This window comes from Onychomys torridus, chromosome 22 (assembly GCF_903995425.1).
Source record: "Onychomys torridus chromosome 22, mOncTor1.1, whole genome shotgun sequence".
Classification (NCBI taxonomy): domain Eukaryota; kingdom Metazoa; phylum Chordata; class Mammalia; order Rodentia; family Cricetidae; genus Onychomys; species Onychomys torridus.
The window spans coordinates 19,007,584-19,030,959 of NC_050464.1; the positions used below are offsets into that span (position 1 = coordinate 19,007,584).

Here is a 23,376-nt window from a genome sequence, read left to right on the forward strand (position 1 = left end):
GTTCGAGGCCAGCCTGGGCTACCAAGTGAGTTCCAGGAAAGGCGCAAAGCTACACAGAGAGACCCTGTCTTGGAAAACCAAAAAAAAAAAAAAAAAAAGAAAAAGAAAAAGAAAAAAAAAAATGAAAAAAGAGAGAAAGGCAACGATGTTGTTTCTATGACGACACAGCCCATGCAGTGTTAGATGGGAAGGGACTGTGTGTGACCTGGGGTCTGAACCATGGTGTCCCGTGACTTGTCTCTTGCACTCATCCTTATTCTTACCCTTCTTCCAGCGGAAGCCCTGGGCCTGGACCACATGGTCCCTGTCCCCTATAGGAAGATTGCCTGTGACCCCGAAGCTGTGGAAATTGTGGGCATCCCGGACAAGATCCCCTTCAAGCGGCCCTGTACTTATGGGGTGCCCAAGCTGAAGCGGATTCTGGAGGAACGACACAGCATTCACTTCATAATCAAGAGGTGTGAATTGGCTTGTTCTGTGAAAGAGCACTGGCCTTGAACCCCCTCAGTGAGGGCCTGGGGTGTGGCTCAGTGGTGGAGCACCTGCCTAGAATCCCCCAGTGAGGGGCTGGGGTGTGGCTCAGTGGTAGAGCCTGCTTAGAATCCCCCAGTGAGGGGCTGGGGTGTGGCTCAGTGGTAGAGCACCTGCCTAGAATCCCCCAGTGAGGGGCTGGGGTGTGACTCAGTGGCTGAGCACCTGCCTAATGTGTGAGGCACTGGATTTTTCTGTCCTCAGAGTCAACAAAAGCAAAAAGAGGAGCTGATGATTCTAGAACTCAGGACTGTGCTTTGGAACCCTAGTCCATCAAGTGTGCCTTCCAGCCCAGACATCCTATGAGGGCATCTGGCCTTTTTCTTCTGCCTCCACATCTCCAAAAATAATATGAAACCCCTTTAGCCTGACTCTACCTCCCCCAACACAGTACTTGTTCATTCTTCAGCTGCTGGGTCAGCGGGTGGGACGGAGAAGGGAAGCTGGGCCCCTCAGTCAGGAAGCCAGTTCCACTGGCTTTGTTCTCTGTGGCTACTTCAGGCCTTGTGGTATCCAGATGTGTGTGAGCTCCCAGAGCTCCGGGAACATCCGGGAAGCCCCAGTCTCTCAGAAGAAGAACAGGAAGTCACGTTCAGAGTTCATACCCTGAGCCTTAACCTAGACACCCAACTCAGTCTACCCTTTCTGACTTCTTTTTTTTTTTTTTTAAATAATTATTATTATTTTTGGGGGGGGGGCTGGAGAGATGGCTCAGTGGTTAAGAGCACCAACTGCTCTTCCAGAGGTCCTGAGTTCAATTCTCAGCAACTACGTGGTGGCTCACGGCCATCTGTAATGAGATTTGGCACCCTCTTCTGTGTACATAATAATTGTTTTTTTCAAGACAAGGTCTCTGGCTGTTCTGGAACTTACTATATAGACCAGGCTGGTGTCAAACTCATAGAGATCTGCCTGTCTCTGCCTCCTAAGTGCTGAGATTAAAAGCATGCGCCACTACGCCTGGGTAGTTTTTTGTTGTTGTTTTTTGCTGTTTGTTTTTAAAGCCAGGGTCTCATGTGCTGTGAGCAAGTTAATTTAGACAGATCGTCCAAAATAATAGGTTTCATGGCCTTTCCACACAGGTGTAGTCACCCTCCAGTTACATGCTCAGCCTCCTGTCCTGGTTCATCCTGCTGCTATGATAAACACAGTGACTGGAAGCGGTTTTGGGGAGGAAAAAGGATTTATTTCCGATTCCGGGTCGCAGTCCATCACGGAAGGGCAGGGCAGGAACTGGAGCAGAAACCAGGAAGGAAAACAGTTCACTGACTCAGTCTCTGGCTCACCCCCTGCTCATGCTCTGCTCGCTTTCTTATACAGCCCAGGACCACCTGCCTAGGGAATGGTGCCGCCCACAGTGGACTAAGCTCTCCTGTATCAGTGTACACAATTCCTCACAGACGTGGTCCACAGGCCAGTCTGATGTGGGCGGCTCCTCGGTGACTGTAGTTTGTATCACGGGGACAATTGAAAACTAACCAGTGCACGCAGGACTCCAACCCTAACCTGCTGGACTCCTTTCTCTTCGTAAATTCTTTCCCTTGATAATAACTATTGTTGTTAGTCTTTTTGAGACAAGGCTACAATACGTAGCTCATGGTCTCAACCTTGAGATCCTCCTGCCTCAGCCTCCCAAATGTTGGGATTATAGGTGAGGTGAGTGCCTCCATTCTTGGCCTGGATGTCAGTTGCTGTATCTGTATGACTTGGTTCTTGGACCACCCCTGGGCCCCAGCTTCTTCTCCTCTAATTGGTCCATTAGTGATCTGACCCTGTCACAAGGTTCAAGGGCTCTGTAGGAGGTCTCATGAGGTCGAAGCTCTTGTGTATGAGTACGTTACTACAAGGACTGCGCTTCCAGCCATCAGGACACCCTAGTTTCTGCCCTGGCTTGGGGTCCCTGCTTTCTGAGCACCCCTGAAGGAACCCTCAGGTCACCTTCTATGGCGGTGATCTGTCGTTTGCTCCAAGTTGCTTTTTGCTGAGCCTGGCACTTAGTGAGACACAGGTATAACAGGCCTTAATGAGCAGGTCTAGGGGCGGGGGTGTGGTTCAGTGGGTAGAGTGCCTGTCTGGCATTCACGAAGCCCCAGCTTCCACACCCAGCTCTGCAAAACAGGGCATGGCGTTAGAGGCCTGTAATTCAAGCACATAAGACGTGAAGGCCAAAGGGTCAGGAATTCAGGGTCATCCTTGGCTACATGGGGAGTTTGAGGTCAGCCTGGGCTGCACGAGACCCTGTCTAAAAAACAAAACAAAACAATAACAACAACAAAAAACCCCGGACAGGTCTTTCATGACCAGAATGACAGCAGAACCAGAGCTTAAGCTGTTCAGGTTCCCTCCATATTCGTTACTTTTCCTTGTTGCTATGACAACATTTCCAACCAAAGCATCTTGAGGAAAGGCTTAGCGTGGCTCACAGTTTGAGGGGACACAGTCCGTCATGGTGAGAAGGTTGGCAGCAGGTGCGTGAGGTGGCTGGACACAGTGCATCCTCCGTCAGGAAGCGAAAAGGCGAAGCTGTCTGTCTTTGTTTGATTCAAACCAGGATCCCAGCCTATAGGGTGGCGCCACCCCTATTTAGTGGGAGGCAGCAGTGGGGGGTGTTTCCTCTTCCATTAACCCAATCTAAAAACTCCCTCATAGACATGCCCAGAGATTTGTTTCCATGGTGATTCTGAGTCCCGTCAGGTTGGCAAGATGAACCATCACTCCCCATCTCTTGCCCACGTGTGTGGCCAACCCTGTGTGGCCAACCCTGTGCCCTAGTCCGTGGCTCTAAGAACCACGCTGGTGGGATCTGTGGCCATCTCTGAAGGGACCAGCCTCATGCTCTCTTCCCTCTCTTCCCAGGATGTTTGATGAACGCATTTTCACAGGTAAGTGGATACCATCGGGTCTATTTTGGAGCTGGTGTCTCCTTGAACTGACTCTGTAATCTTGAACCCCCTTCTGCGTCATTGTGGGATTATGTGTGGTCTTTGGGCTCCCAATGGCTAACAGACTGGAACCCTGTAGAGTTGAGAGTCTCCTTGGAGGAAACAGTAATAGTAATACCATTTGCTAAACATACAGCCAGGTTCCCTTCAGAACTACCTTGATTTTTGTTTTTGTTGGGGTGTGTGTGTGTGTTTGTGAGTGCCTGAGTGCGTGTGTGTCTGAGTGTGTGTATGTATGCCTGAGTGCATGTGTGTGTGTGCCTAAGTGTGCGTGTGTATGTCTGAGTGTGTCTTGAGTTTGTGTGTGCGCGCGTGCGTGCGTGCGTGCGTGCGTGCGTGCGTGTGTGTGTGTGTGTGTGTGTGTGTGTGTGTGTACTTGTGGGGACCAGAAGTCAATTTGGTCCTTGAACCATTTTCCACAGTCTTCCACGATCACACTCTACCTTCCTTTTGGAGACAGCCTGCTCATTGATCACATCATTGCCTCTCAAATCTTGCTTATGGTCATATGGTCCTGCGTACTTTCTCTGTGGGTGCTGGGTCTCCAGATTCAGGTTTTCATGCCTGCATGGCAAGCCTGTAGATCAGTCTTCCCCACCCCTGAGCTACCTTGTTTTATTCATTTTATCTTCTTTGATTTAAACCGCCCCCCATTATCAATCTCTTTTTCAGTGTCTCACCATACAGCCCAGCCTGGCCTCAAATTCTGTAGCCCAGGCTAGCCTTAATTCAAGATCTTTCTGCCTCTTGCCTCTTGAGTCCTGAGATTGCAATCATATGCCACCACCCTTATTATAATTTTCAGCCATTCTACAGACGGGGTCTGATCTCACTTCCATATGTAGATAAAGCATCTAAAGCACTAGGGAGCCGGGGCAGTGGTGGCGCACGCCTTTAATCCCAGCACTCGGGAGGCAGAGGCAGATGGATCTCTGTGAGTTCAAGGCCAGCCTGGTCTCCAGAGTGAGTTCCAGGAAAGGCGCAAAGCTACACAGAGAAACCCTGTCTCAAAAAACAAAACAACAACAACAAAAAACACTAGGGAAGTGAGACCTTAGCATTTCCCTGTGATGCTGTGGCCCCAAAACTTCAGCCATCAAGAGCTATGCAGAGCCTTGGAGGTATTGATGTACCTCAGTCCCATTAACAGCTCTGCTAACCCGGCAGCTTGGAAACACTGGGCTCTGTCTGTGGCCCCATTTCCCCATCGCTGACACGGAGACGATAAAGAGGAGCTAGCTGACTGACACCTTTAATCCTAGCACCCTGAGGCAGAGGCAGGTGGGTCTCTGTGAGTTCAAGGCCAGCCTGGTCTACACAGAGAGTTCCAGCATAGTCAGAGCCATACAGAGAAACCCTGTCTCAAAAAAACTAAAAAAAGAAAGAAAGGAAGGAAAAGAGGAACTAGCTGCCTTCGAGTTTCTGGTTTTATTAAAGGAGAAAATGGTCCTGTGGGACAAATGGTGGGATTGGGGCCTATGGCCTTTCTCCTGAGGTTCTTACATTATCACGTCCTGGCAGAAGGTTAGGGAGAACTTTCCAGAATGAGGGTAGGATGTAGACAGATGAATTCCTGGCTGTTTCAGACACAGCCCCCAGAGAAGAGGTCAAATGCAGACCCCACCCTCCCAGGAATATCCTGTATCTCCAACCAACAGGAAAGGCCCTATCTTTGGGAATTCAGAAGATGTTAGGGTCATAGTCCTCCGACCTCAGGCTCCTGAATGTTGGGGTGGCAGGTCTGTGCCGCCACAGGCATGCACCACCTCATCTGGCTGAAGAGCCACCATCTTAAGCCCAACTCTTCCCGCAGGGAACAAGTTTACCAAAGACCCCGTGAAGCTGGAGCCAGCCAGCCCACCAGAAGATACTTCTACAGAGGTCTGTAGGGACACTATGCTGGACCTGGCTGGGACTGCTTGGTAAGAAGTCCCTCCTCTGCTCTGGGTGAGGCCTGTGTTCTGCATGGTCTAGGAAGGGCCTTACTGGTTCCCAACACTCCACTTGGACACGTGGTTTCCACACAAGGACCCCGACTGTGAGAGACAAAGAGGGGCAAGAGGCAAGGATCAGATATTTCAGGTGTCTGTTATCTCAGAGACCTTCCTTGGTTGCCCACACTGTTTATCTCTGTGCAACTGACATCCTAGCACAAGGCCCTGGGTTCGATCCTCAGCTCCAAAAAAAAAGGAGACCAGTCATTTATTGTAGCATCCCCATGGCCCGGGTCTTGCTCATAGAAATCCTAGAGACCTGACTCCCCCACGAAGCACGATTTGGTTACTTTGCTGAGCCTGGAGACTCTTAAATTGGCTGGCTTAGGGCATGAGCTGTGGAACACTTGCTGGCCAGGAAGATGGGGAAGAGCATGAGCATGGCCACAGGAACCAGGGCGCTGGGAAGCTGGTACCTGATACTAATGAAGAGTAGTGAGTCCCATTCTGCAAAAGCATAAAGTCCAGGATGCATGGTGGGCTTTTGTTTGTTTGCTGCTTTGTGGTTTTGTTTTGTTTTTGAGGCAGGACCTCACTATATAACTCCGGCTACCCTGGATCTCACTGTGTAGACCTGGCTCTGGATCACAGAGATCCGCCTGCCTCTGTCTCCTGAGTGCTGGAATTAAAAGCATGCACCATCAGGCCTGGTTTAAGATTATTTTTATTTCATGTATGCATGTGTGTGCTTGGGTATATCTCTATGCACCACGTGTGTACAGATGCCTACGGACGCCTAAAGAGGGCATTGGGTGCACTAGTACTAGTTATAGATGGTTGTGAGTGCCCCCCCCCCAACATACACACACACATGTGGATGTTGGGAACTGCACTTGGTTCCTCGTTAGAATAGCAAACACTCTTAATACTGAGCCAAAGCTCCAGCCCCTTAGCTTGGTTTTCTCAGACAGACTTTTACAGAGTCTGGAGCTCCAAGCAATGCTCTGATGTGTTTCTCTCAAGTACGGAGGTCATACATGGGCTCTGCCACGCTCAGATTTTGGGGGGGTGTTTCTGAAGTGTGTGGGCAGAGTGACTCAGGACCAGGTCAGCACCGGCTCATTTCCCCATCTTCCTTTCTCAGGTCAGACAAAAGCAGCGTCTCTGAAGACTGTGGGCCAGGTGAGAAGCCGTCTGTCTCCCTTGTGTACAATATTCTGTGGCCATAGAACCAGGGGGTGGCTACCAGTCCCCCGCTGACAGCCAGGAGACTTGCCCAGGTTGTGAACCTACAGTACTCCAGCTAGTCCTTCCCATGGCCATCCTCAACGCCTCACATGGCCAGCAGCAGAGCATGCTGGGAACCCTCTGGAGAGGGGCAGAGAGTAGAAACCAAGGCCTGGCATCGGCACTGACTACCTTTGTGTCCATAGACGGGCAACCCCATCTTTACGCCCCATGGGTCTGTCCTCTCTTTAAATTGGAGGTGCCAGGTTTGGCCTGAGTTTCTCCAAGGCCCGTCTGGTCCTTCCTGATCTGGGCAGGAGCCAAGGATCCAAAATGATTTTTCCGAGTTGTTCATTGTCAATTCACAGACATGAGAATGTTCTGGAAAAGACTTGCCTTTATTTATTTGTTTGTTTGTTTATTTTTGGTTTTTTGAGACAGGGTTTCTCTGTGTAGCTTTGCGCCTTTCCTGGATCTCGCTCTGTAGACCAGGCTGGCCTCGAACTCACAGAGATCCGCCTGCCTCTGCCTCCCGAGTGCTGGGATTAAAGGCGTGCGCCACCACCGCCCGACAAGACTTGCCTTTATATGGGCATGCTCGTGCCCCTGCCTGACGGGATCTGTCGTGTTCTCTTTGCAGGAACCTCAGGAGAGCTAGGAATGTTGAGGCCCATCAAAATTGAGCCAGAGGAGCTGGACATCATTCAGGTTACTGTCCCAGGTAAGAGATGTATACGTCAAAGGTTCCTGAACGGACATGTTGACAGAAGCTGGGCTACTCTGCTGCCTGGTGCCTACTCCATCAGGCCATTGTATCCTGGTTGATTTTTTTCTTTTTCCCAGTGTTTGAAATAGAGCCTGGGTTCTTTCATGTGCTGAGCAAGTGCTATCCCACTGAGCCACACCCCAGCCCCTCACTGGGAGATTCTAGGCAGGGGCTCTACCACTGAGCCACACTCCAGCCCCTCACTGGGGGATTCTAGGCAGGTGCTCTACCACTGAGCCACAGCCCCCCTTTCCCTTTTTATTTTGAGACAAGATCTCACTGGGTTGACGGGGCCATCCCTGAACCCATTCAGTAGTCCAGGGAGGCCTTAAGCTCTCAGTCCTGATGCGTCTCACCTTCCCAAGAACTGAGGTCATCAGGCTGTACCACATTTGGCTCCATGGATTTCTTTAACATCTTGGTCTGTAGACCCGCTTGGTCCATTGGGACCTCTGAGGGTCTAAGATGGACAGGACATGTAAAAGATACTCTCATCATTTGGAATTTCCTTTTAGACCCTTCACCAACTTTGGAGGAGATGGCCGACTCACTACCTGGGCATCTGCCCTCGGAGGATTCCGGTTATGGGATGGAAATGCCGGCTGGTAAGAGGTGGGCTGGGGCTGGCCATACCGGGGAACTACCACCCTGGGGAACTACAGGGAAGACAGGTGGGCTGGGAAACCCCTAAATTTTTCTTGGAGTTGGGTGCCTTAGTTGGAGAAGACTCAACACACAAGAGGTGTGTGTGTGGGAACACCCGTGCCTGCAATTTGGGATGTGTTTTGGATTTTGAGATATTCCCACTTGATAAGATGCTTTCAGCGATGGGACCTCAGTCTACGTGTCAGTTCATTTGTTGGGGTTGAAGCCCTGTAGCAGATTGCTGGTGTAGCACATTTGAGGTCCTGGCTTCCATGCCTAGCCCCACAAGGAGTGAAAAAATGAACGAGTAAAAATAACTCCCCAAGCCAGGGCGGTGGTGGCACACTCCCTTAATCCCAGCACTCTGGAGGCAGAGTGAGGCTGATCTCTGTGAGTTTGAGGCCAGCCTGGTCTACAGATGGAGATCCAGGACAGGCACCAAAACTACACAGAGAAACCCTATCTCGGAAAAAAGAAAAGAAAAGAACTCCCCAAACAAGCCAGATGTGGTGGAGCATTAATCCCAGCGCTTGGGGAAATAGAGGCAGGAGGATCAGAAGTTCAAGGTCATCCTTAGCTGCAGAGCAAGTTCTAGGCCACCCTAGCCTACCTGAGACCAAAAAGAGGGGCTGGACGTGGTTCAGCAGGTAAAAGCATTTCCTATGGAAGCCTGATGACCTGGGTTTGATCTCTGGGACTCACAGGGTGTAATGAGAGAATGGATGCCTGCACGTTATTCTGTGGCATGCGTATACCTCCTCACACACACAGCAACACACACACACACACACACACACACACACACACACACACACACACACACAAAATAACCAGACTATGGTGGCGCACACCTTTAATCCCAGCGCTAAGGAGACAGATCTCAGAGTTTAAATAAAGTGCTTTTCTGTTTCAGAGGTCAGATGAGGGCCTTGGATCCTCTGGAGCTGGAGTTACAGACAGTTGTGAGCGGCCTGATATGGGTGCTGGGAACTGAACTCAGGTCGTCTGTAAGAGCAATACTTGCTCTTAACCACTGAGCCATCTCCCCAGCCCCAGGGAAGTTCTTTCTGTTTCACTTGTGTCTTATACAGATAACCTAAAGGTGTGCTCTGTATCAAACCCAAGACCGTGCACGTCCCCGGCAAGCAGTCTCCAACTGACCTCCATCCCCAGCCCTGTGTGTATGTGTATGTATTTATATTATGGACATTTTGTAAATGTATTTAATGTATTCTTTGGTGCTGGGAATGGAACCTAGGGCCCAGTGCATCTCAGGAAAGTGCACTATGGCTGAGCTGTGCTCCAGGCCCTTGATTTTGGGGTTTTTTTTTTGTTTGTTTGTTTGTTTGTTTGAGACATAGTCTCACTGTGTTGCTCAGGCTGGCCTTGAACTCACAGAGGTCTGCCTGCCTCTGCCTCCTGGGTGCTGGGATGAAAGGCAGGCGCCCCCACCACCCTGCACTAACATGGTTTCTTATCAACCTGTTTTCTCTTAGACAAAGGCCCCAGTGAGGAGCCATGGCCAGAAGAGAGGCCGGCAGAAGGTGAGACCCTGCCATAATTCCCTTTCTATGTCCACTCCACCCCTGTGAGCAATTCCCCTCTGCTCCATCATCTCTCCAACACCCTGCATTTGGGCTGGGAGTCCTGTGTGAACTGTACCAGGTGGGAGAAAGTTCTAGACTATGCTAGAACTGGCAGGCGTCTGTCAGAATAAAGGTTAAGCTTTGGTTTACACACACCAAGTTGCTTTCTGTGAAGGATTCTAAACTGATTTGTGCCCCTCATCTTCCTGAGCTAGATTATATGGCTTGAATATATAAAACTGGTTTTCTGTATAAAAGATGTTGCCGGGTGGTGGTGGCGCCCGCCTTTAATCCCAGCACTCAGGAGGCAGAGGCAGGCGAATGTGAGTTCGAGGCCAGTCTGGTCTACCAAGTGAGTTCCAGGAAAGGCGTAAAGCTACACAGAGAAACCCTGTCTGGAAAAACCAAAAACAAACAAATAAAAACAAAACAAAACAAAACAACAAACAAATAAAAGATGTTAAAAGAGGAAGAACTGGTTTTTCTCTCTCTGCTGAGAACAAGGAAGGATGAGTGGAGAGGCCAAGGTAAGAGTGTAATCTTATCAATAGTGTGTCTACCCCTAGAATAAAACAGCCCAGAGATAAATGCCACCTTGTAGAACACAGCTTGAGGTAGACCAGATAAAGTATTAGGAAATGTTTCTTGCCCACCCCCTGGTGGTAGTGTATGCAAATTGCAGGCTTACTTTGCAACCACTAACTAGTTCTAGTTAGGTAACTTATTGGGCTGATCTAAAAGTGATGCTGACCGAGAACAACCACAGAACCTTCTAGATCTACACTCTGGCAGACATCACCATCATGTATGCAAAATCCAGGAATTAAGTGCTTGGGTTAGAGATGCCATTTCGTTGTTCCTTTCCAAAGTCTCACCACGAGGTAATTCCTGATACCTCCAGAGCTGGGGGTGTGAGTTAAGGAGCAGGATGTTTCTGCCTCCAGGAAACTCAGTGCACTGCCTTTGTCTTCCAGAAAGCCCTGGTGATGTGATCCGGCCCTTGCGGAAGCAGGTGGAGATGCTGTTCAACACGAAATATGGTGAGTAGGGAAAGGGATGGGCCTTCAGGGCAGAGACAAAGACGGAGCTGGGACTCATCTTCAGGATGGGAACACTCACCCAGGAGTGCTCACCCATGGCAGAGTCCCACCCTGCTGGCCTGTTGGTCCACATACTCTTCCTCCATATCATTCCCTGGCTCACATGCTTTCAGTCAGCCTCAGCCATGGGCCTCATTGACACCTACAGGCTTCCCTGGGAATTCACAGCAAGAACTAGCTTTCCCTGGAATCCAGAAAAGTGGGGGTGTGTGACTCATTGCTACAGGATTTTCTTAGAATCCACCAATGAGGGGCCAAGGGCGTGGCTCAGTGGTAGAGCACCTGCCTAGAATCCCCCAGTGAGGGGCTGAGTGGTAGAGCACCTGCCTAGTCTCCCAATGAGGGGGTAGGTATGTGGCTCAACTAGTTTAGCATGTATAATGCCCTGGGTTCTATCCACGGCCCTACAATAAAATAACAGAGTCCAGAAAAGAAGAGGTGATTCACGAACCCTGATTTCTCCCTAGCTCCTGGAGTTTGCCAGGTGCTGGCTCCTCACACACTCTCTCATCCCTGCCTCACAATCCTTGTTATATCCTAAGACTCATTTTACAAATGGGAAAATAGGAAGCCTGCTGTGGTGATGAGGCTAGCTCAGGGCACCAGTCTACTCGGGGCAGAGAGCCTCAAATCAGGCTAACCCTAAATCTGGCCTGCCATGGGGCTGTGTGAAGGTTTGGAGTTTTTTAAGTTAGCAGGCAGGGTCAGGGTGGGAATGAGGGACTCACAGTCATATCCCAGCAACACTCTGTCGTTTCTCTGCTATGAAAACTGTGAATGGGAGCTGCAGAGATAGCTCAGAGGTTAAGAGCACTGACTGTTCTTCCAGAGGCCCTGAGTTCAATTCCTAGCAACCACATGATGGCTTACAACCATCTGTAATGAGATCTGGTGACCTCTTCTGGCCTGCAAAGATACTTGCAGGCAGAATACTGACTACATAATAAATAAATAAATCTTTAGACGCCTGTAATCCCAGCACTCAGGAGGCAGAGGCAGAGGCAGGTGGATCTCTGTGAGTTCAAGGCCAGCCTGGTCTACAGAGCTAGTTCAGGACAGGCTCCAAAGCTACAGAGAAACCCTGTCTCGAAAAACCAAAACAAGAAAGGAAGAAAGAAAACTGAGTGAAGAATGGCCTTTCGGGGTCACATTCCCAGGCTGTATGCCTTCAGACAAGTCACATCCTCTGAGGACTCTATCCTACCTACAGGCTAGGTGTGCTTTTCTCTCATCTTACAAGTTCATGGGGTTCAACTGAGTGTCACCTCCAAAGCCCTGCCATCCCTGCAGCTCCCACGGAGAGGTGGGGATGGGTTGGGACACCAGCTGCCCTTACAGCAGCCGTGTCTTTGCAGCCAAAGCCATTGGTACCTCGGAACCAGTCAAGGTGCCCTACTCCAAGTTCCTGATGCACCCTGAGGAGCTGTTCGTCCTGGGACTGCCTGAAGGCATCACTCTTCGCAGACCCAACTGCTTTGGGATCGCCAAGCTTCGGAAAATTCTGGAAGCTAGCAACAACATCCAGTTTGTCATCAAGAGGTAAGTTCTGAGCCGGGTGTGGTGGCAGGTTCCAGGCTGGCCAAGGCTACATACTGAGTTTCTGTCTCAAGAAAGAAAAGAGGGTAGGCTTGAGGGTGGGGACAAAGAGATGAAATTAAGTTGAAAATATATATTGAGAGAAGTAAGGACTGGCTAGACACATGAAAGACACCACCAGAGCAGCCCAGTACCAAACTCATGCATGAAGGCACCATACTGGCACCTTCCTGTTGTTCAGATTGCAAAATCTTTTTTCTGTTTTTTTTTCCTTTTGGACAGCCCTGACTCTCTTGGAACTCACTCTGTAGACCAATCTGGCCTCGAACTCACAGAGATCCACCTGGCTCTGCCTCCCGAGTGCTGGGATTAAAGGCGTGTGCCACCGCCGCCTGGCACGCTTGCTGTTCTTGCAAGGACCTGAGTTTGGTTCCTAGTCTCCTGGTTGGGCAGCTCATAACCATCTGTAACAGCATCCTCAGTGGTTTTGTACACACACATAGCCACGCCATCACACATATATGTACACGTCATTACAAAATAAAACCTTACCAAAAGGGAAAAAAAAGGAGAGCAGTTAAGGAAGATACCAGTTGTTAACCTCTGGCCTCTACATTACATCTGTACACATGTGCGTATACAAACACACACACACACACCATTTCCCCAGCTGTGCGTTTCAATGCTAGGCAGTACGGATTGGACGATGTCTAAAGCAGAGTGCATCAGCCAGCCCAGGACTTGGGAGGAACCTCAGAGCTCAGAGCTGTTGACAGCTCCCATCAACCAGGATGGCTTGCCCCTGTGTGGCAAGGACCTTAATTCTTGTGTTGGCCAAGACTAGGCAAGCCCATTGCGCAGATCTGTAGACTGAAGCTTAGAGGCTGAACAGCCCTAGGATGCTTGGGCAAACCTCACTGATAGCGCTGGTTTGTGTTTTCTAGACCCGAACTGCTCACTGATGGTGTCAAAGAGCCTGTTATGGATACTCAAGGTACCTGGGTGTGGGCGAGACCCAGGTGGGTGTTGGGGGGGGGGCACCAAATCTCTGCCATACCCCATCCTGATGCCCCTGTCCTATCCCCTACCCTAGGCATTTCCCCACTGCCCCTGTTGGGTTTGCCCCCTCGATGTCACCTGAGACCCCAGGTGTTCCCTCCTCACCTGCCTTCTCTCCCCACCCCACCCCCAGAGAGGGATTCCTGGGACCGTCTTGTGGACGAGACCCCGAAGAGGCCGGGCCTTCAAGGTAAGTTTAGGCCCATGTCAATTTAGGCATTCCGGGGTCGTGACCTTGAGTGGCTTTAGACCGGGGTGGCAGTGGGAGTCGGGAAGAGTCTGGACCCCACCCGTGGGCTCGAGGGTGCCCGACTAGACTGGTATGTCTGAGTTAGAGTCTGGCTGTCAGGAGGGGGACACCCAGGTCCAGGACTTCAGAGCGGGCAGAATTCTCTATCTAGACGGTAGCCATCTACCTTTCTAGTCATTCATCAACTCAGCTCTTAGTGCTTTGAAATTGAAGGACTGAGCCGGGCAGTGGTGGTGGTGCACGCCTTTAATCCCAGCATTCGGGAGGCAGAGGCAGGAGGATCTCTGTGAGTTCGAGGTCAGCCTGGTCTACAGAGCAAGATCCAGGAAAGTACAGAGAAACCCTGTGTCGAAAAACCAAAAAAAAAGAAAGAAAGAAAGAAATTGAAGGACTGGATGGTGGCCATGGAGAACCAGAAAGGCAAGCACTGGGATACAGGAAAATGTTAAAGGATGGCTTGCAGCTGGACCAAGGGGAGACTTCTGGCACCCTTTCATGGGAGGCCAGCCAACATCCCTGCTCTCAATAGGGATACATCTGAAAACCTACCACATCCTGTGTGTGCGTGCGGCTTAGAAAACGAATGGGCGTGGCTGGTGTGAGTCCCAGGGGGTCACCAGGGGGCCACCTTCATGGTCACCATACTACTGGGGAGTTCTGAAAGGCAGCAGTGGCCAACGCTGGAGTTAGGAGACCTTACAGAGGACCGGCTGCTGGTCACCTCAGCGCCTCCCTGGAACAGTGAGGGGAGTTTGTGTATCTTAAGTCACCCTATGTCCATCCCTATATCTCAGCCCTTAGTGGGCTGAGAAAGTCACCAAGAGTGCGTATGAAGCATCAGAGGTCATTTCCTCCTCCCCCTGCTCCCATACCCTTTCTCTCCTAAGGCCGGGCCAGGATGTAACCTCCCTGAGGTCAAAAGTACAGTCCTGATAGTCCTTAGTCAACACTATTTCAGAATGGTAGCCCTTACCTAGAGTACTCCCAACCCTGTGACGAGCTGGCAGCATGGCTCAGTGGTAGAACCCCTGCCTAGAATCCCCCAGTGAGGGACTGGGGTGTGACTCAGTGGTAGAGCACCTGCCTAGAATCCCCCAGTGAGGGGCTGGGGTGTGGCTCAGTGGTAGAGCCCCTGCCTAGAATGCCCAAGTGGGGGCCTGGTAGCATGGCTCTGTGGTAGAGTATTTCTGTACCATCTGTACACCTCTGGGCTCCATCCCCTGTGCCACCAAATAAAGAGCCCCCAGTGCACACTCCCACTCTCGTCCCCTGTTTCCCCGTGAGCTTTCTGAAGCCTTTCCCACCCAGCTGAGGACACAGAAACCCCCTGTCCCTGGTGTCTTACTTCCAGGCTTATTTATTAGTTTGTTGCTTTTCAAATGTCAACAATTATTAACTTAATTTCATCTCATGGCTGTTGTCTCAACAGTGTGAGTCCTTCCAGGAAACACACGCACACACACACACACACACACACACACACACACACACACACAGTCTCATGAAGACTGGTTTTGAAGGACTCTGAGGGGCCCACTCCAAAGATCTGCTAATTGCCAGAGAAGGAAGGCGTTCACTGTAATTAGGAAATCGTTTTTCCTGTAAAAGTCACCGAGTGCCTTTTAATGTAACCACCTCTGTCCGTAATTGTACTCGCTCTGCAGAAAATTACGACACCAGGCTCTCGCGGATCGACATCGCTAACACGCTTAGGGAGCAAGTCCAAGATCTGTTTAACAAGAAATACGGTGAGTTACAGGCAGGGGTCGGGGGAGGGAGAACCGGGCAGCTCCCTGCCTGTGGCCTGCTTCACGTTCGGCAAAGAGGTTGCTCTATATTTTAGGTATTTCTTTTCTCTACTTTTCTTTTTCTTTTAATGATTTATTTATTTATTGTGTGTATGGGTAGGTGTGTGGGTGCGCACATACCCCAGCACAAATGTGGTAATCAGACTTGCAGGAATTGGTTGTCTTGTTCTACTGTGGGGGGGTCCTGGGACTCAAACTCAGTCTGCCAGGTTTGGTGGCAACCACCTGTGCGTGCTGAGTACTCTCACCAACCCTCATTTATTTCTTGAGCATCTGCTATATGCCAAGCACTGGGGACACAGTGTCACCAAAAACAGACCCGGGGTAGGATGTGTGGGTGGCACACACCTGTCATCTCATCCCTTGGGAAGTTGAAGCAGGAGGATTGCTATGATTTTCATGGCAGCAGGAACTGCAGACTACGGGTTTGGTTGAGAGACAGATAGAGAAGGTGTATGAGCGCTCGCCGGCGAGCTGGCTTATGGGGGCAAAAGTGTTGGCTGCCAGTTAGGCATTTAATCATCAATGATGATTAATGATGACCAGAGTTTGATTCCTGGAACCCGCATAGTGAAAGAGACCCAACCACTGCAAGTGACCCTCTTCCCCTCCACACAGGATGTGCACACAGGTGCTCACACACACACATACAAATAAGTAAAACGTAATTTGCAACTTTTTAAAAATAGAGACTGTATAGTGTGGCTCAATGGGGAGTCTCCTTGCTGAGCGTGTGTGAAGAAGCCCTGGGTTCAGTCCATGGCACTGTATAAATTGGGTATGGTGGCAGACACTCCTATCATCCCAGCACTTAGGAGATAAGAGGCAGGAGGGTCAGAAGTTCCCAAGTCATCCTCAGTTACATAGAAATTGCTTCAGTTACATGAGACCCTGTCTCCAAAAACAAAAAACCAAACCAACTTCAAAAAAAGAGATGGTAGGCCGGGCGGTGGTGGCGCACGCCTGTAATCCCAGCACTCAGGAGGCAGGTGGATCTCTGTGAGTTTGAGTCCAGCCTGGTCTACAGAGCTAGTCCAGGACAGGCTCCAAAGCTACAGAGAAACCCTGTCTCGAAAAAAAAAAAGATGGTAGGTAGAGAGAGATGGCTCTTTTTTTGTAGGGGGAGGGGGTTGGTGTTTTAAGACAGGGTTTCTCTGTGTAACAGCTTTGGCTGTCCTGGAACTCAATCAATAGATCAGACCTTTAATCTCAGCCCTCAGGAGACAGGGGCAGGTGGATCTCTGTAAATCTGAGGCCAGCCTGATCTACTAAGTGAGTTTTAGGACAGGCAAGGCTACACAGAGAAGCCCTGTCTTGAGAAACTAAAAAGAAAGAAACAGACTTCTAACAGGAAAGAGCCAGGAGGTGGTGGTGCACATCTTTAAGCCCAGCAATTGGGAGACAGGGGTTGGTAGACCTTTGTTTGAGGCTAGCCTGGTCTACCTAGGGAGTCTCAGGGCAGCCAAGGCTACCTAATAAGACTCTGTCTAGAAGAAATTGAGAGAAGGAAAGAAGGGAAGGAGCCTAAGAATGGGTAGACAGTGGTCCCTCGTGTCAGGAAAGCATCCTGTCTGGCTTTGTTTACCTTCCTTACTGCTGAGTGGAACATGCCCATTCCTCCCATGTGGGTCCTGACTGTGACTCCAATCACCACAGGCTGGGGAAAAGCAGATGTTTCCGAGTTCCCATCCTGGAGGCAGGTACACAGCATAGCCTAGACTCTGAGAAGTGTGAAGTGCCACCAGAGCCAGCACCTGGAACCACACGTACCTACTCCGCACGCCACCCAGCATGGATTCACACCAGAAATTCCGTGCACAGCACACAACGCTCGTCTCCACAGCTTCTCCAGAAGTGGTTCTCAACCTATGGGTCACAACCCTGTCAGAGGTCCAATATCAGATACCATACATATTAGATATTCACATTACAGTTCATAATAGTAGCAAAAGTACAATGATGAAGTAGTGTTTTAGTTCGAGTTTACTATTGCTGTGAAGAGACACCATGACCACAGCAACTCTTAGAAAGAAACAGTTTCATTGAGGGTGGCTTACAGGTTCAGAGGTTCAGTCCATTCTGATCATGGAGCATGGTGGCGTGCAGGTGATGCTGGAGCTGAGAGCCTTAGGTCTTGACTCCTAGGCAAGAGGAAGTCAACTGATTGTCACACTGTGTGAAGCTTGAGAAAAAGACCTCAAAGCCCGACCCCACAGTGACACACTTCCTCCAAGAAGGCCACACCTAATAATGACACTCCCTGGGGGTGGGGGGTGGGGTCGTTTTCTTTCAAACCACCACACAGTAGCAATGGAATAGTTTTATAGTTGGAGGTCACCACAACATGAGGAACTGTGTTAAAGGGTCACAGCATTAGGAAGATTGAGAATCACTGGTCTATACTCTTCCACAAAAGGGCCCTGTGCCCACTGGGAGAGACGCTCCCATATTGCGCCACACACCCTGTTCCACTGCTTCCTCTTAACTGGCACAACTGTCCTTGTATCCAGGTGAAGCCTTGGGCATCAAATACCCAGTGCAGGTACCCTACAAACGAATCAAAAGCAATCCAGGCTCAGTCATCATCGAGGGTCTGCCTCCCGGGATCCCGTTCCGCAAACCCTGCACCTTTGGCTCCCAGAACCTGGAAAGGATCCTCTCTGTGGCTGACAAGATCAAGTTCACAGTCACCAGGTACTTGATGAGGAAGGGGAAGGGTTGAGGCTGGACTGGCTGGGATCGGGAGCGGGCTCCAGAAATTCCTGCAGTAGGGATGTCTTAGGGTTTCTATAAGAGACACAAGGCTGGAGAGGTGGCTCAGTGGTTAAGAGCTGATCTTCTAAAGGTCCTGAGTTCAATTCCCAGCAACCACATGGTGGCTCACTACCATCTGTAATGAGATCTGGCGCCCTCTTCTGGCCTGCAGGCATACATGCAGGAAGAACACTGTATACAATAAATAAATCTTTAAAAGGGAAAAAAAAAAAGACACCATGACCACGGCAACTCTTACAAAGAAATATTTAATGGTGCTGGGGACTCACAGTTTCAAAGGTTCAGTCCATGATCATCATGGTGGTGTGCATAGACAGATGTGGTACTGGAGAGGTACCTGAGAGTCTTACATCTTGCAGGCAACAGGACGTCAACTGAGACATTGAACAAAGTTTAAGCAAAAGACCTCAAAGCCCGCCCCCACAGTGACACACTTCCTCCAACAATGCCACACCTCCTAATAGTGCCACTCCTTTTGGGGGCCATTTTCTTTCAAACCACCACAGCGTGTTACAGAGGAACTGCAGACCAGACGGGGTTGGGTTCAGAAGTTTCCACACAGTGACAGGCTACCCTTCTAACTGTATGCCCTGCAACAGCCCCTTAGGCATACCCAGCCCCCTGAGAAAGCAAATTTTCCGTGTATACACATGGCCTGGGCATCTTATTGTAATGTGGATTCTGGGGCTTGAGACCTGGTTTGTTGGGGAAATCCTCAGCATCCGTAAAAAATGTGGGCATGCTCCCATGTACCTGTAACCGCAGCACTGGCCTATTAGGAAAAGAGATGAGAAGATTCCAGGGGCTTGCTCTTCTAGCTAGGTGGGAGACCTTTCCTTAAATTAAAAAGAAAAGAAAAAAAAAAAAAAAGATACAGAGCTGGGCGTTGGTGGCACATGCCTTTAATCCCAGCACTCAGAAGGCAGAGCCAGGCAGATCTCTGTGAGTTTGAGGCCAGCCTGGGCTACAGAGTGAGTTCCAGGAAAGGCACAAAGCTACACAGAGAAACCCTGTCTCAAAAAACCAAAAAAAAAAAAAAAAAAAAAAAGGAAGGAAAGAAAGAAAGAAAGAAAAGAAAAGAAAAAAGATATAGAATGATCAATATAGAATTGAGGAAGATACTTGAAGTCACCCTCTGGCATGCATGCAAAAGTACCCGCCATGCCCACCTCATACACAAATGGGACAGATCCCAAAACATGCTTCTCATCCCAGCATTCGGGAAGCGGAACCAGGAGGATTATGAGTTAAAGTTAGCCCAGGTTATATCAGACCTTTTCTCAAAAAAGACAGGAAGGAAGGAAAAGAGCAAGGGAGTGTGGCTTGGTTGGTTTCAGGTGTATATAGCGTGCATGAAGCCCAGACTTCTTCATCCCCAGCACCACCTAAACCCCTGTAATCTCCGCACTCAAGAGGTAGAGACAGGAGGGTCAGAAGTTCCAGGTCCTCCTTTGCTACAATATAGAGTTCAAGACTAGCCTGGGATACAAGAGATCCTCTCTGAAAGAATCAAACATTAAATGCTAATATGTGAAGTGGGCTATAGGCCTGTGTTACCAATTCCTCGGCAAGCTTGCAATTGTCGTGTGTCTGGTGGTAGTCTTGTTCCTGGAGCCTTTTCCCTGAAACTCCACTTCTGTTTCCCGTTCTGCAGGCCGTTCCAAGGACTCATCCCAAAGCCTGGTAAGTGGTATTCTGTGTGTTTGGGAGGCACTCGGTGTTGGCGGGGCGGGGGTCCTTGCACACCCAGTTCTGGGAGCTCAAAGCCAAGTCCACCATGGGCACCACTGCCTGGCTCAGGAGTGGGACCTGGGTATTGACCTGCGGTTCCCACAACTCCCTGTTCATCAGCCCCAGGTTGGTGGAGAAAGGCTGCAGATGCCCTGGTCCTGGGGCAGGGAGATCGCATTGAAGCCACGGGGTTTGCCCAGTCAGAGACTGTAGCAGAGTCAGGGTCCTCCTGACCTCTAAGGGACCTGGCTAACTCAGGGCATGAGTGTACCAGTGTTGTCATAGGGTGCAGGGGGCTTGGTGTGAGGGGTGGGGGTGCTGGGAAGATAACACAGGCTATAAAGGACCAGCTGTTGGAGCTGGGCCGTGGTGGCACATGCCTTTAATCCAGCAGAGCCTGGTGGTGGAACTGCTCCAGCCTCCATAGAAACCCAGTGAGCATATCTGTCAGCCACTGTAGCCCCCGGGTCTCTCCCTGCCCCACCCCTGTATCCTGCTCGTTTTGGGGGACAGAGTCTTGATATGTATCCTACACTGGCCTCCAATTAATGATCCTCCTGCCTCAGCCTCTGGAATGTTGAGGTTATAGCTGTGTGCCACCACTCTGGGGTTGGTTAACTTCTCACAGGAGGAAACAGAGTCGGAGAGGTCAAGAAAATTTCTCAAAGTCACAGAGCATTTGTGTAGCCTGGCTGAGATCTGAAAGGAGGTCTTACCCACTTTTGGCAGGATCCGGGTTGAATGGCACCCCTACCCCCATCCACTGTGGTATAACCCTGATCCTGCTGAGTGCCTCTTTGTCGCCCCCTCGTGGCCAATGTGTGCAATCACATGGGTCCTGTCCACAATCTTTTTAAATTCCCAGTTCGAAACTGGTTTACTTGTTAGGGTTTGTTTTTTCGGTTTGGTGTTAGGATTTTGGTGTGCGTGTATGTAGTGTGTGTGTGTGTGTGTGTGTGTGTGTGTGTGTGTGTGTGTGTGTGTGTGTGTGTAGTGTGTATAAACGTTCGGTGTGTATGGTGTGTGAGTGTAATATGTATACTGTATGTGTAAAGTGTGTGTGAATGTGTGTGCACGCACATGAACGCACGTGTGTACGTACATACTCAGGCCTTCAGGCTTAGAAGCAAGTGTCTACCTGCTGAATTATTTGGCTGGCTCCGGGTCCTGCTTTTTACGAAGGCTGTGGGGCTCAAATTCAGGTCTTTATGTTTCCAAGATAAGCACTTTACCTGCTGAACTAATCTCCCCAACCCTGACTTTTTATTTGTTGCTGCTGCTGCTGTTATTTTTTATTTATTTAATTTTTTTTAAGGTTTTTCAAGACAGGGTTTCTCTGTGTAGCTTTGCGCCTTTCCTGGGTCTCACTCTGTAGCCCAGGCTGGCCTCGAACTCACAGAGATCCACCTGCCTCTTCCTCCGAGTGCTGGGATTAAAGGCGTGCGCCACCACCACCCGGCTGTTGTTTTTTTTAATATTTTTTTAGATTTATTTCTTTTATGTGTTTGACTGTCTCCCCCCCCCCCCCCCCCCGCACCGCGTGTGTGCCTCGTGTCTGTGGAGGTCAGGGAACTGGAGTTAGAGATGGTTGTGAACCACTGTGTGGGTGCTGGGAACCAAATCCTAGTCTTCTGCCAGAGCAATCATCATTGTTAACCGCTGGGCCATCTCTCTACACCCCAACCCCAGCCCATAACCGTTTGTGTTCTAAGGCATTGTCTCATATAGACCAGGCCAGCCTGGAACTTGACGTTTAGCTGAGAATCTTCTTAGACTTAGGATCTCCCTCCCCCCCCCCCCCCCCACGACACAGTGCTGGAATTACAGGCATGGACCACTCTGTCAGACTGGTCTACTCTTGTCTGAGGGTTTTTGTTGCTGTGATTAAAAACACCATGATCAAAAACACCTTAGGGAAGAAAGGTTTCATTTCTTTATTTCGGCTTAGAACTCACAGTGTCAGCAAGGGAAGTCAGAGCATGAACCTGGAGGCAGGAGCTGATGCAGAGGCCGTGGAGGATGCTATTCACTGGCTTTCCCTCCATGGCTTGCTCAGCCTGCTTTCTTTCTTTCTTTTTTTTTTTTTAAAGATGTATTTATTTATTATGTATGCAGTATATATGACTACAGGCCAGAAGAGGGCGCCAGATCTCATTACAGATGGTTGTGAGCCACCATGTGGTTGCTGGGAATTGAACTCGGGACCTCTGGAAGAGCAGTCAGTGCTCTTAACTACTGAGCCATCTCTCCAGCCCCAGCCTGCTTTCTTATTCACCCCACAACTACGTGCCCACGATGGGTCTGCGCCCTCCCACATCAATCACTGATTAAGAAGATGTCCTACAGACTTGCCTACAGGCAATCTGTTGAAGGCATTTTCTCAGTTGAGCTTAGCCTGTGTCAAGGGAAGGTACTGGGAGCAGGTGCAGTCCCTTCTGTCGGGAAGAGTCCCCCGGCTGGGGAGCAGAGGTCCCCGTGGGGAAGGACTGTTGGAGGCATAATCCCAGGGGACTGGCTGGAACAATGAGAGTTACTAAGAGAAGAATAAGTGTATTGTTGGGGAGGGGAGGAAGACGGGATCTATATACACACACGTGAACAGTGTGCACAGTTGAGGTCCTCCAAACATGGGTACAGATTGGTTTCCACAAATCCAGACAGTGGCCACCTACAGGTGGAGTCTTTCTCTACAGTGACTGATCGCTCACATCCGGAGGGTAGGGTGTAGCTGCCAGCCTGGGGAGGTGACATTCTCCAGGTTGGGGTGAGGAGGCACAGTGAACCCAGTCTTCCCACTCTTAGGTTTGTGTTGTTGTTGTTGTTTGGAACAAAGTGTCCCAGGTAACCCAGGCTAGCCTTAAACTTGCTGGGCATCAAGGATGACCTTGAACTCTGACCCTCCAGCCTCCACACTACTTCCAAAGTGCTGGGATTACAGGTCTGGACTCTATATACCATGCCATTTTGTGCAGTTCTGGGGATGCAACCCAGGGCTTCATGCATGCTAGGCAAGCAGTCTACCAATAGAGTTACATCCCTAGCCGTCTGTCTGTCTGTCCGTCCGTCTGTCTAGCTGTCTCTGACAGTGTTTCATTATGTAACCCAGGCTGGCCTAGAACTTGCAGTCTTCCTCCCAGGTAGCTGGGGTTCTACAGGTCCATGCTGCCGGGTCTGGTGTGGTGTGGCTTGGGTTTTATTTTCAGGCATCAGAGTTTTGTTTTCCAAATGATGTCAGATTTGCGTTTTCTGGCCCCATGCTTCCAGTCGGGGCAGGTAGACTGCAGACGGTAAAGCTGGTCCCAGGTGGTGGGCCCAGAGAGAGAGGAATTAGGATCTAGAAGGGGGTGGAGTGGCCGTGAGGAAGATGATGACAAAGATGGAAAAGGAAGGTGACCCTTATCTAAAAGCCTGGATCTGCGGGTCTATGGAGGGGGCAGGCTTTGGAGGTAATGAACTCCCCGTCACTGGAGGCATTCAAGCCGAGGT

The 23,376-nt window shown here is 50.1% G+C and overlaps 1 protein-coding gene across 6 annotated transcripts in view; it reads left to right on the forward strand.

The window, feature by feature from the left end:
• Gtf2ird1 (GTF2I repeat domain containing 1) overlaps window positions 1–23,376 on the forward strand; it is a 76,463-nt gene that overhangs the window by 42,609 nt on the left and 10,478 nt on the right. For 4 of the 6 annotated variants that reach the window (XM_036171959.1, XM_036171956.1, XM_036171957.1 and 1 more), the window contains exons 9-23: window positions 275–458; window positions 3,388–3,413; window positions 5,287–5,395; window positions 6,552–6,589; window positions 7,275–7,355; window positions 7,916–8,005; window positions 9,137–9,232; window positions 9,542–9,589; window positions 10,606–10,671; window positions 12,087–12,270; window positions 13,212–13,261; window positions 13,460–13,516; window positions 15,241–15,324; window positions 17,895–18,078; window positions 19,814–19,842. In XM_036171959.1, the coding sequence (XP_036027852.1) occupies window positions 275–458; window positions 3,388–3,413; window positions 5,287–5,395; window positions 6,552–6,589; window positions 7,275–7,355; window positions 7,916–8,005; window positions 9,137–9,232; window positions 9,542–9,589; window positions 10,606–10,671; window positions 12,087–12,270; window positions 13,212–13,261; window positions 13,460–13,516; window positions 15,241–15,324; window positions 17,895–18,078; window positions 19,814–19,842 (1,326 nt within the window). The remainder of the gene's footprint in view (window positions 1–274; window positions 459–3,387; window positions 3,414–5,286; window positions 5,396–6,551; window positions 6,590–7,274; window positions 7,356–7,915; window positions 8,006–9,136; window positions 9,233–9,541; window positions 9,590–10,605; window positions 10,672–12,086; window positions 12,271–13,211; window positions 13,262–13,459; window positions 13,517–15,240; window positions 15,325–17,894; window positions 18,079–19,813; window positions 19,843–23,376) is intronic. The other 2 variants (XM_036171960.1, XM_036171955.1) reach the window with 2 other exon arrangements.